This window comes from Oenanthe melanoleuca, chromosome 10 (genome assembly GCF_029582105.1).
Source record: "Oenanthe melanoleuca isolate GR-GAL-2019-014 chromosome 10, OMel1.0, whole genome shotgun sequence".
Lineage (NCBI taxonomy): Eukaryota > Metazoa > Chordata > Aves > Passeriformes > Muscicapidae > Oenanthe > Oenanthe melanoleuca.
In genome coordinates, this window is record NC_079344.1 from 4516891 (window position 1) to 4529659 (window position 12769).

The 12769-nt window shown below is 38.5% G+C and overlaps 1 protein-coding gene across 3 annotated transcripts in view; it reads right to left on the reverse strand.

Moving 5' to 3' along the window:
• The window catches only part of MYZAP (myocardial zonula adherens protein), a 48893-nt gene that overhangs the window by 35637 nt on the left and 487 nt on the right, over positions 1-12769 (reverse strand). The window contains exons 1-2 of one of the 3 annotated variants that reach the window (XM_056499744.1): positions 12593-12752; positions 7712-7801 (exon numbers count right to left, since the gene is read on the reverse strand). In XM_056499744.1, the coding sequence (XP_056355719.1) occupies positions 7712-7801; positions 12593-12676 (174 nt within the window). In that variant the 5' untranslated portion in view covers positions 12677-12752. Of the gene's footprint in view, positions 1-7711; positions 7802-12592; positions 12753-12769 lie in introns of those variants that run through there. The other 2 variants (XM_056499743.1, XM_056499742.1) reach the window with 2 other exon arrangements.

Sequence of the window (12769 nt, forward strand, 5' to 3'; positions counted from 1 at the left end):
ATGAACTTACTTTCTTACTCTGGAGATACCAGATACTGGTACACTTGAGAACATTTACTACATTGATTTTAGAATATGTTTTGGTTTGGTTTTGTTTTTTTGCTCTAAGCATTGTCTAAATACTCTCTTTGACATCAAACAGAGGCTTAAACAGACAAAGCTCAACATCTTATATCCATGTGCAGCTGCATTCTAGAAATCTCCAGTCCTTGCCATGATGGTAAAGAGAGGCCACCATCTGCAGCCTAAAGCAGCAGCACTCTCAGTTTTTAGGAGCCAAACCAACACAACCATACTGGCAAGATAAGAATAAATATTTCTTTGGGTAAGGGGGAAATCAACAGGAAAATTGTCTTGTATTAAGAAAAATTTATAGAGACAGACATTTGTTTTATATTGTGTCCATCCCACATGGCACTGACAGATTTTCCTAACATTGTAAATACTACACACTCTTCTTTATTCCATCAGTAATAGTTTAACCATGTTGCTGAAGCTCTGGGTGTGTGTGTACACAGCTGGGAGGGCAACAGAACAGACACCTGATAAAGAACATTTCAGGCACAGAACAACAAAGCTGTAAACATTTATTTGAAAAGAAAGCTTTAAAACCACTTAATGAAGAAAACATTGGGCAACCAGCCCTACTTATGCATGATATAATTTTGCACTTTGAAAACATTATATGCAAAGCTTCATATCCTCAAAATGAGATGTTTCATAATTATGTATTATTGGGGGTTTTGTTTTGCTGTTTGGATGTGCACAAACAAAAGTCTTACACCTCATAACTTATAAATAGGGAAATACAGAAACCAGATGGGGACATGACTCAAAATTATTTTGTGTTTGTTTGCTTCCAGAGTTGTAGAGTTTCTTTCATAGTTCATTGCAGCTCCTCCCCTGCATCTGGAAAAAAGGATTACACACAAGTTTCCATCTTCCTGATAACAGAATGAATAATCACTTTGATTGTTTAGAGGTTACCAAGGCACCAGACTGAATTCATAAATCCATACCCTTTGCCCATGATCACTCATTTTCAATGGGGTGAAAAGCTGAATAGCAATACCAAGGTCCTTTGTGCCTCTGAAACATTAGCAGAATTGTCTAAAGTGTCTAAACTGCTGTTTGTAGAGTTCTGGCATAAAAATTCCTTATTTTTAGAATATTATGAACACATTCCTCAGGAATGCTTTGAAGGATTCCCCCCTTCCCCCATCCCAAGAAAGACCCACAAATTCAGACTAATGGATTTGCAGCTGGATAATCACCCATGGCACTTATATATGTATTTCAGAGATGAACAGACTTAAATTTACATTATAATGGACAGTACATGCAGGATTAGGTACACACAAAGGCAGACTGGTTACATGTCTCTTGCTAAACTTGCCTGTTATCTGTATTTGCACAAGCCTCCTAAAATGCCTTTGTTACTTCTCTTTCAGAAGATTAAAAGACTCTCCATCATCTGTTGACTGTTCCAGTTCTATGTGCTACTTAAAATACAGGATATTGTTTTTACCCTCTCCTTATTCTTCTTTCGTATCATAATCCCCAGACAAGTGCCTGTTAAAATTTCAGTTCTTGCTTTTTTTAAAGATGTGTGAGCCAACAGCTACACAAGTAACTGTTCTCATGTTTCCTTAACCTTTTTCACTGCTGTTCTATTCCAGCCATGCTTATCTACTCACCCTTTTCTGTTTAGTAACTCTGAATTTCTTCTCAGTGATCACTAGTTTCAGTGTTCTGTATAAACAGCCAAAAAAGGGCTCACCTGATGCAGTTTCCTCTTAGGAGAAAGGTTACAATCAGAAGACTCCCCTGAATGCAGAGTTGGGATGGTTGCTTTGTTTGTTGACTACCTTTTCGATACAGCTTTATCTCTAAACAAGGCCTTGCTGAGTGCCTCAGCTCTCAAATATCTCCACAGAACTGCAGCACTAAGCATGCACTGACTAAACTTCTGCCTCCTCTCAAGCTACTTCCACCCACCTTTGTCTCTTTTCCTCCCTTCACTGTTTTTTCCATTTCTGCCTTGTACTCTGTTCTTCCTCTGATACATCCTCTCTCCCGTGCTTCCTCTTTCACTAATCCTGGATTTTCTGCATCCTTAAGAACTACAGAACAGTTTTTTAAAGTCAAATACTTCCCATTATTTTCCTCTATGTCCCGTACACCCATTCTCAGAACTCAAATATTTTTCCAAGCAGGTCCTCAATGGTCTCCACTCTTATCTACAGTGAGGCATCTCAGTGAAGATAACAGCATAAGTAAATACATGCAAGTATTTAGGAGCAAGTAAATACTGTAAAGCTAACCAGAATAGAGCTTTAAGATGGAAGGATTCATTAGATTAATCAACCATTGCTGTTTAAAGTCAAAATATCAGCCAAATCTCTTCTAATGTGAGCTAATGATCTGAAAAGGCAGGATTGGCTTGATCAGTTTGTGAATATATCTTTGTACCTATAGTCAGTTCTACACAGCCCAAGGTGGCAGCAAGGACACCTCGTGTAGATGCTCACACATCCTGGATCAGCCTCCAGGAACATGTTCTGTGTGTGCTGCAGCACGAGACAGTTGTGCTTGGTGTGATCACACAGAAGGTACCAAAGAAACACAGACTGTGTTTACTTAACTAATAAATATTTAAAACAGAAGCCTACACCCCAAGGTTGCAAAAGTCTTGATAATTACCGTGCATCCTGTTTATGTCTCTGTTCAAGGAGGCAGCACAAGTAGCATGAAACAGGTGAAGATATTATAAAACCAAAGCCTAAATGTAAGTTTTTAGCTGTTTTTTCTATGACCCATGCATTATGTAAATAACACTGAGGGATGATCTGCTTTCTAATCTACAAGTTTTATAAATGAAAGTCAGATAGGTTTATATTTTGTACTTCTCCCTGCCCCAAAATTGAAAGCAAAAGCACAGAAGACTATTTTTTTGAGAAAAAAAGGACATCTAATGTAATGCTTAACACAATTCTGTGTTTAGTATCCCCGTGGCCTTAAATTATTCCTGACTCATGGTCTTCTGTTTACCTACACCATCAAAAAACTTTTAACAAGAATTATATCAGTTAAGTGAGGCTTTATCTTTTCCTTAACAGCCACATTCCAGATGTTTCTAAAAATATCCAGTTATCTTTTACCTGTTCACTAGTTACACATGGAACGAGCATACTCATGCTGTTACTGAGGTTACATATTTTCTCTTCAGTAAAATGGCACATTTATAACATTAAGCTCACTAAGAAAAGTTACTGTGCTCTGGCAAAAGGCAGGTCTGTTTTTATGTCTCTTCATATTCCTCTACAGCCCATGAAAATCATGGTAAATTTGGGAATGTTTTACATTAAAATAGTATTACAATAGGGAAAATATGCCACAACAGACATGAGTGTTCTTAAATTCATGAAGAATGCAAGAAGTATTGCTGAATACATTCCAACTTTGAAACTCCTTGGGTGTAGAATTTAGGTATCCATCTCAAAAGAGAAGTGCCAGACATTATACAAAGTGATATCTAAGCCATGTAATCTGTACACAGAATGCCAGTGTTTACACATTGGGAAACTAAGATACAACAAAATAGCAGAAACCTCAGAAGTCAGTGGAATTCTTTCTGCATTTTTTATGTAGTGCTGGTTTTAACAAAGGTGCTGTTTAATTAGTCCAGGTCAAAAATTAAGTGACCAGTGCTGGAAAGACTGAGAAACAGTAACATCACCTGTAGCAGATGAACCACATTTGTTCAGGCACAAGGTCTGCTCTGCTGACAGGAGTGGGCTGGCAGCAGCAGAGAAAATAGGCACTGTCCTAGATTCCATGTGCACCACAGCCACACGTTCACTGCACTCATATTCTTGAGCCAAGCCTGACACAAGTTTCTGCTTGATTCTCACCATGATGTACAGAAGCAAATTCCCCTCCTGGCTTCTTTACAACCTACTTTTTTTGTTGGGAAAAAAAAAAACAAGTTTACTATGCTTCTGTATTCTTGCTCAGGAAGGAAAAAGAATTTCACTTCTTAGTTGTGATGTTAAAAAAAAAAAAGAAAATTAAAGTGTTTGAGGATATATGCAGCCAAAGTACCAAGTTGAGTTTAAGACTAAACATTGTTCAAACTTGGCTGAAAGCCACAGACAGTAAAGTGACACAAATTTCCAGAGTGTTATCTCATTTTTGTTCTCTTGTTCACGTATCCAAATGAAAAAGAAATGTATGTCTACATATCTTCACATTCTGCCCTCAAAAGATTAACTGAAGCTTCCAATGGCACTTCCAAATTTAATCATGACAGTGAAGAAAGAGACTGATGGATAAAAATAAGCCCAATCCCAAACAGGGACAATACAATTGTCTGGTAGTTCTTTATTATTCAAGACAAGAGAGGCTTCAGGATATGCAGATTTTGCATACAATCTGCCAAGCACAACATTCCTTTGTACTTCATGGTGAAGTAAACAGCCTCACACTACTGTCACCCATTGTCTATCATGCACAGAAATAATGGAACAGAATCAGAATAGTTTGTGATTCTCTCTACTTAAACCACTAACAATTCAAACAACCCAACCAACCAGCCTCTACCTGTGAATTAAGTTCTCATATGCTTCTTTCAGGGTATCATATCCTAAATATGAGAATACAAAATCCAACCTGACACAAACTCACTCCCCCTTTAGTTTTTGAGATCAGTCTCTAACTGCACCATCTGCCAGCCTTTCACAAAAAGCAGGGAGAGGCCACCCTAGTACAGTATAGCCTGCAGCAATTTTCTTGCAACCAAACCACCCAGATCCATAATTTCATTTTAATCTCTTCTTCATTTTTATTCAATGGATGCATAGCAGTAATAAAAGTTAATTTAGAAACTTGCTGCACTGATACAGATTGAACAAAATACAACACAAATTTCCTGTGAAGTTTGGACTTTAATGAAAAAGACTAAGGCAAGAGCTACCAACATAACTGATAAAGAATCACTTCTGGTCTGATATCAAGCAGCAAAATAAGTTATTGGGAGGCTCAGCCCCAGGAAGAGCTGCTGTGCAGTTCATTAGCTGATTCTGCAACTGAAGCACCTCTTAATGGTACTGAGCCTGAGAGATGTAGAAAAGTAACAAACACAGTGAGCCATTGCTGTGTCACATTAGGGCAGCTCAAAATCACCTCCTTCCAATGAAAGATTTGAAAGAGGAGATTACAACCAAATGTCATGCCATGGTATTTATAGTTTTCTGGCATTCCCTCCAACACTGCAAGGTCTTCCCTCTCTCAGCAGCAGAGGCAGAGATTTGTCCTGCCCAACCAGGAGAGCACCTGCAGCTGGGCTCTGACTGCCTGACTTGGTTGAGCACTCCAGCAAAAACTGTGCAATCTCACAGATTACCCTTACAGTTCATTTCTGTAAGTCACACTAACATATCTGAAATACCAAAAGCATTTTTCATGTTCTCATTTTCTTAGGAGTCAGCAATTAAAGACAGCACAGAACTCTAGATTCCAACAAGGGATCTGATATTAAATTTGATTCTCGATGAAGTTGGATTTTTTGACCTTCAATTGTAAAGTGCAAGGTAGAGAAGTTCCTTAATTTCTATTATCCTTATTTCTCACAGGACTGTGTGAGAATTATCTAAAATTTGTAAAACTTGTTCTCAAAGTGCTTTAAACAATTTCATTAATATGAAGTCAACTGAACATGGGTGATACCTGATCACTGTTTGTAGGAGATTATTTTTAATTAAACTGTGCAGTAAAAGTATCACAGCATGACGAGTCATGAGGTATGCGTGCACTGAAGTTACTGTACAACTAATTTGAAGAAAGCAATGGATTACACAGACAATAAAAATGTACAGGTAATATATTGCTGTCTGGCTTTAGAGACATGAGGAAAAACCAGCTCATGAGCAGTGATTTTTTTTTTTTGTAGCTGCTTCTATGCACTATAGCTGTACTATCTGTGGGGTATTTTTCTTAATCACACACAGACTGTAAAACACAAGTAATTGGCACAATTCCTCTGTGTTTTTTAATTGCTCTGAAATTGGCTGAGTAGATCCCATCTAGCTCTGAAGCCTGACTTTTTAAGTATTTCAATTGTCTTAAAGTACTGAACTTTAGAAACTACTCAGAACATACAATATTTAAATTGCATATGGTTTTTTTCTGGTTCACCTATTAAAGACTTATGTCTTAAACATCACTGGTTTGCACATTGAGCCATATAATGTATTTATTATCTTCATATCCTCTCCCTAACATTCTCTGATATAAAGCCCACTTGCCTTTACTTGCATTATGAAGGAAATAACAGCTCATTAAATACAAGGTCCCACAGAGAAAAACACTGGTTACATAAGAAAGTCACTACAAATCGTCCAACCCTAATCCTTAACAATTCTTTCGCATTATCACATTACTCAGAACCATAATGTGAGTAAGGCATGAGTAAATATCTATCCTCCTCAAAAGCAAACTTGGATTCCTCCTAGGACAAAGGCCCATAAACTTGGGCCAGTCTGAGGGTTGCTGCAATCAAATACAAGCTGACAAGAGACTGACAGAGAAGCTACTCTAAGTGCTACAGCTAAACACCTCTGTACAAAATGAAGTACTACTATTTAATGGTGGCCCACATTTAGGTGGCATTAAAGTCCATTTAAACTATTCTGTAAGTAACATTTCTAGTTCCTGAAGAACCAATTATTCTGCTAGACCAGTGTGTGAAAATGATTCCAGGACCAAAAACAACTGATAGGGAATCCTTATCTTGAGCATTTTACTTTGCATTTATTGTTATTGATTAGAATGTCTTTCTCAGTAATTTTAGTTATTTTTGCCTTTATGTATCACTAAGAAATTACTTCTAGTAAATCCTATTGTGTTTTTTTCCTATTGTCATACTTCTGATTGTCAGACATTGAGTCTGGCAAACTTCATCAACTTATTTAATTTTGGTTTATCAAAGTATAAGTGTGGTGAAGTTGTGGAGCTCATCCAGCTTCCCTTTTTAGTCTTACTCCTCAAGACTAATCAAACATCATCTCTTACAGTGAACAGCTCTTATAGAACAAGTTCTGTACCAAAGCAGATTGCAAAATGTTTTTCTGTGCACACTACTCACTTCTGCAAAACAAATGCCCTTCTGAACCATTCGAAGCACATGACCTTCAAAATCCCTTTCACTTCAGAACAATCTTGAATTCTTTAATTTCTTATTTGTACATCACCCTGTACCAAAATTAGCTGACACACACAAACATCAAGGTCCCCAGCACACCAACTACATTAATGCTCAAATCTTGCACACTGTTAAGCCTACATGAAATATGAAATGCTCTTTTAAGATCAAGAGAATCCTGATCAAGATCCTGTTTAATATAGGACCCTGTTCCTAGTAACAGTTTCCTGCTCTTTGATATATAAATATTAAATAATCAAGTTTTAAAGGCACCTCAGTCACAAATCACCTACAATCTCTGTTGTTCCTCTATCATTGTTATTTTACATGCAGATTTGCCATTCCTAACTCCAAGGCTTAGGGTCATAGCTCACACCCAACCTTCCACATGTTCTTAAATCTTCTAGAATGACTGGACTTCAGGCATCCAAAACAACAATTATCAACATCTGTGGTGGCAATGTTTACTTCTCATTTATAGAGAACTGAAGTTGGATTGTGAAAACTTACACTTTTCTTTCTCTCAGTTTCCTTTGGTCCCTGTTCAGGCTGTGACACTTCATCAGGTGGCACTGTTAAGCGTAGCCTACACACGTTCATCTGCAAGAAGAACAAGATTTAGGTGTTACAAAAATGATTTCAATAATTTGCTTTATAGAATGAACTGTACTGAGATTCAACTTTTAACTTACTATTTTCTGTTTTCTACCACACACTGGCAAAACATTATTTGTAAAGGTTAAAGGGGTTTTTAGCTGGCAAAAAATAATTCAAGAGCATCCTCATAATTACATACCTGAAATAGCAAAAATGCAATTCAATCAACAGACTTTTCTTAGGTACTCAAAAATGACATTGAGAGCTAACAGAACAATGAACATAATTTTCTACTTTCTGAATTTTGTTTGCTGATTAGGCATACTTTAATTCTTCAAAAGGGATTATTTAGAAACATGGAGTATATTTTAGAGTAAATGCTTCTTTTCTGCTCAGCATATAGCTAAGTATTTGAAACAAGGATACCTCAGTACTGCAACTCCACTAAATGTGAAATAGGAGTAATCTTGAAATCTGATACATACAAATGGTTTGTAAAGCTTCAAAACACATAAGAAAAATGTTAGGAGGTGATTTTAGAACAACCATTCTCTTGTCAGCAAGCATGATACCTTTCTGTCCCCAGCTGCAGTTTGCCTTCCTCTGGACTGAGACATCTTTGGTTTAATGGTGTTTTCCAAGCAATACATTTCATACAAGAAACTTGGTTAAAACATTCTGTCTTTGTCCTATTCACGAGATATTTTTGTGGAAAATAACTCTAAGTCCTAAGCAGAGGACTGTTAATAAATGCTAGAAAATCTAGAACAAGAAGCTAGCAAGTGACATAAAGCTCCCAAAACTTAAAAGCAGTGTATGCTTTCATATTTGCTAAAGAATACTGAAACAATGAAATACATTTTAAAATTATGAAACTTGGTACATTGGCTTTTGATAGTGATTGGCAGCTATGTCTAAGAACACCAGATGTCCCCATAATCTACAGAAGCTGGTGGTACTTCCTACTTACAGATTGGTTATCCAGATACATTAATAATAAATTCCTCATCTTTGGAGCTCATTGATTTATGAGGTAATTAACATCACCTTTCCTTGTGCCCTTTCCTCCTATTAGCTTATTAAGGCTCTTTCCTCTTAAAACATTCCTGTTTACAACAAGAAGGGAAACACAGACTGGCATTCCTCCATGTAGGCAAACAAAGACCAGAGCCATAAATAGGAAATAGAAGTGGATTTGTGCTGTGCAGGAAGTGATAGATGAGGCCAACTTTTTCTTACAGTGTATTTGAACAAAGGAAAACTGGATAAAAAGGAATGAACATATTGCTAGGATAAAGCATTAAAAATGCCTGAAATAACCAGAAATGGATAATGACTGGCAACTCAAAGTTAGGAGAAATGAAGTTGTGTATGATCCTCTGAAGTAAATAACTTGCCTATTAATCAGTACGAGGCTAATTATAGCCAACAGAGGTTCACAGTGCAGTGATTGTAAATAAGTAATTATCCCTGTACCAGTGAGTGAATCACAACTGCCCTTCACATCACAGGTGTTACAGGGCTACTACGAGGGAAATCATGGAACTCCAGCACAGATGGCAGTCAAGTCATCACAACTACACTGGAAATATAAATTAACAACAGCCATTAGTTGAGACTAAAACCACTATACAATCAAAAAGGTTTAAGCTGTTCTTTCTTGCCCTTTTCACTTTGCCTTATCTATTATCCCCAAATCACTCACCCCACACCAACTGGCAATCATAAGGATTCCAGCCATGAAGTTGTGCCCAGCAAGGCTTGTACAGCAGTGCCAAGTACCACCCAGTTCCTTGCTAGAACCAACTTACACAGGCTGTACTCTGCTATTGTTTACAACAATAGGACTTCCCCAGCATCCCTGGGGAAACAGCAGCATATGTATAAAGTAGCCATGCAGTCCTGCTTCTCCTAGGCACCAGATGATGCATTCTACCTAAGGACAGCACTACAGACCCATCTGCTAAAATTCAGAAACTCTGCGGAGATTGGAAAGGAAAAACAACCAGCACAGCTTTTTCCTGCAGAGCCCAGAAGCAGCTCTGAACACTGTTCATGCACTGCTCTTGCTCTGCAGGGCTTCCTGAAGGAACAACACACTGGGCTGTTTGTCGGTGAGTTGACTTGACCAAATCAATGAGCAGGCTCACATGGGAATCACTACAAGCCCTCCTCCCACAGTGAACACTGCTGTAGTGGTGCCTTAAAATGGAAATGAAATCCTAACAGGAAGAGACTTGACTCAGTGCCAAACAGTGTCAGGATAACATGCAACTGACGATGAAAAAGTAATTTCCAGAAACAAACTGGGTAATGCAGAGAGAAAATGGGGAGGAAAATGAGAACCATTCTATCAGGGAAAGAGCTGCAATTAAATTTCCTTCATCTGCTCACTGACAGTAAGAACAAGTGAGAATAAAAAGGGACAGACATGACTTCCACCTTACCTTTATGTCATTGACATTGTAACTTTGTGAGCATAACTTTTGAAATGAAATACTGAGTAGAAGAAGAACCAGGTATCATTCTAACAATCCTGCAAGTCTGTCTGACCTTTGCTTAATTTGCAGTGTCTGTGGTTTAGCAAGTCAACATTACAAATAATCTTAATTGTGACAACATTTTATGCTCACTCCTGGCTTTTTGACACCAACAAACCATGAGTGGTATTTCCAAAGCTCATCTGACATCATTTGTGAAACAAAGACATAGATAGGAAAACAAAGACTGTACAGGTTCACCCCAACATGACACCAGACAGCAGAAGTTTCCTAACTGCAATGAAAAGTAACAGATGAAAACACGCTTTTTTACTGAATTTCTAAGAGATCAGTGGGACAGCATAGAGGAAAGCTACTGCAATATGGCAGTTAAGGGAAAAAAACCCAGTCTAGCTTAGTTTTAAAATGTTGAGAATCCATGGCCCAGATCCACAATCCACATGTATGTTTACCATCCTACTCAAATCACTAGGGTGCAACTTAAAACAAATACAGATGACAGAGTCAGCTTAAGTAATGTTCTTCAACCTCTTCTTCCCTCTTTCCAAAAAACAAGGCACCCAGAAAGACATTAATCAGAATTAACTATGGGCTGAAATAATTACAGATTTTTTTCATTAAAATTAATTGTTAAATTAATGAGCACTGCTGTTATAGAATAACCAAAATTACTAGTAGTGCAACAGAAAAATACAGGCTGTTGTAGTAGCAACCAGTCTCTAAGCATTTTACAAGAGCCCCACAGGAAAAAGAAGTGGTTCAATATTGATCTAGCTTCAAACCAGCCCTGGAGTTCAACATCACCACAATTTAATACTGTTGATACTGACAAAACAAATGTGGATAACACATTTGTAGAGTAACTATCTACTACCCTATCAGCTCAGTGGCCAAAAATCACCTGCCCAAGATCCAGTGTGGGCTTTAGACCTTCAAAGGTGAAAGCAGAAAAACAGTGTATGTTTACTTTCAGTTCTAAAAAGCAAAGAAGAAAGTATTTTGTGGTCATTTATCTGTTGATTAGGCTGCTCCATTTATGAAATCTCTGCCATGAGATTCCACACACAATTAAAGGGTACTTTTCCTGTGACCACAGGCTCATGGGAATGTGACACACATCTTCCATTTATTCAGCAGTTATTCTAACTCTCTCTCCCCTCTTCTGACAACTCATGATAAGGGAGCCACACTTCACTAAAAAAAGGGACACCTTCCCAGTGGGTTGTAGTTGTGAATTAAATTTTCACCAATTTTCTTAAGAGAATGTATCAAATACAGTTCATAATTTCCAAGAAATCTATCAAGGGGATTAAAATAAGAAGCTTATCACCTGAACAGAAGTTCCCTTACTGTAACTTCTTTAAGAAATACCAGAACAGGGAAACTCTGTGGGAACAAAAAGTCATATAGAGAACATAACTATGATTTTCAAGTTATTGTAATTTTTCTTATGTATGAGCAGTTTCATTTTTTATGAAGACCAGGGATCGTTTTGTCAGGAAGACCATTCTGACCTTCTTGCTGTCATGTAAAACCAGAGCAACACAACATTCTTCAGTTTTTAAATTATGAAGTCATATTTTTGAAGCATCAAATTAATAACTGCATAATTCAAGAAACATCATGGTCACATGGACGTATTTTTGGAAAGGATAAGATTATCACTTATTTTGATTTCTTTCTTCACATGTGGAATCAACATTCACAATGACAGCAGTGTAGTTACAGCAGCAAGAAAAGGGCTATTTAAAGCTGGGTGGCTGCAGAGACATTCCTATCGTATCTGCCTGAGTTTTAACAACTTTTTAGAAGCCAAACAGATTAATATATGGTTATTATTTGGTGCATTTATGATTTTTTTTTTTAAATCAGCAAATTACATATCTGCATTTGAGGAACTGATCATACAATTAAATTTCTATTGCCATTTAAATCATTACAGCGAGCTTTCTCAGGATAGGACAGGCGAGTTCGCAATTGGAAATATCCAGGCACATTTCAAGGATGCGGGGGAAGCCTCCAACACAAGTACACCTTCCTCGAAGGTTTACAGAAAAGGCCAGGGTCTAGAACTACAAAAGCCTTGCCGGACTCCCCAAAAACTTCCTTTCCCCACAGCTACAAAGAACGCACAAAAAGATGCTCTCCCACACCGCAAGCTTTACCTGAAAGCACAGAAAATAAGGAGGGGGAAGAGAGGAAGGCGCTCGGCAGGTAACGACACGAGGGGAGATGCCAAACCCCCTCCTCGCCCCGCCATCCCCCCGCGATCCCCCCGCGCTGCCCCGCGCACCTTCCGCCGGGAGCGGCCGCCGTCCCCGGGCGGCCTGCGGGGGGTGGTGGCGGTGACCGTGAGCCCCGAGCTGTAGCGCAGCATCCCCGCGGCCGCCGGGCCAGCGCTCTCTGCGGCTCCCGGGCCGCCGCCGCTCCGCCCCGCGCTCTTGGCCGCGGGCGGCCGCAGGGGCCGGGC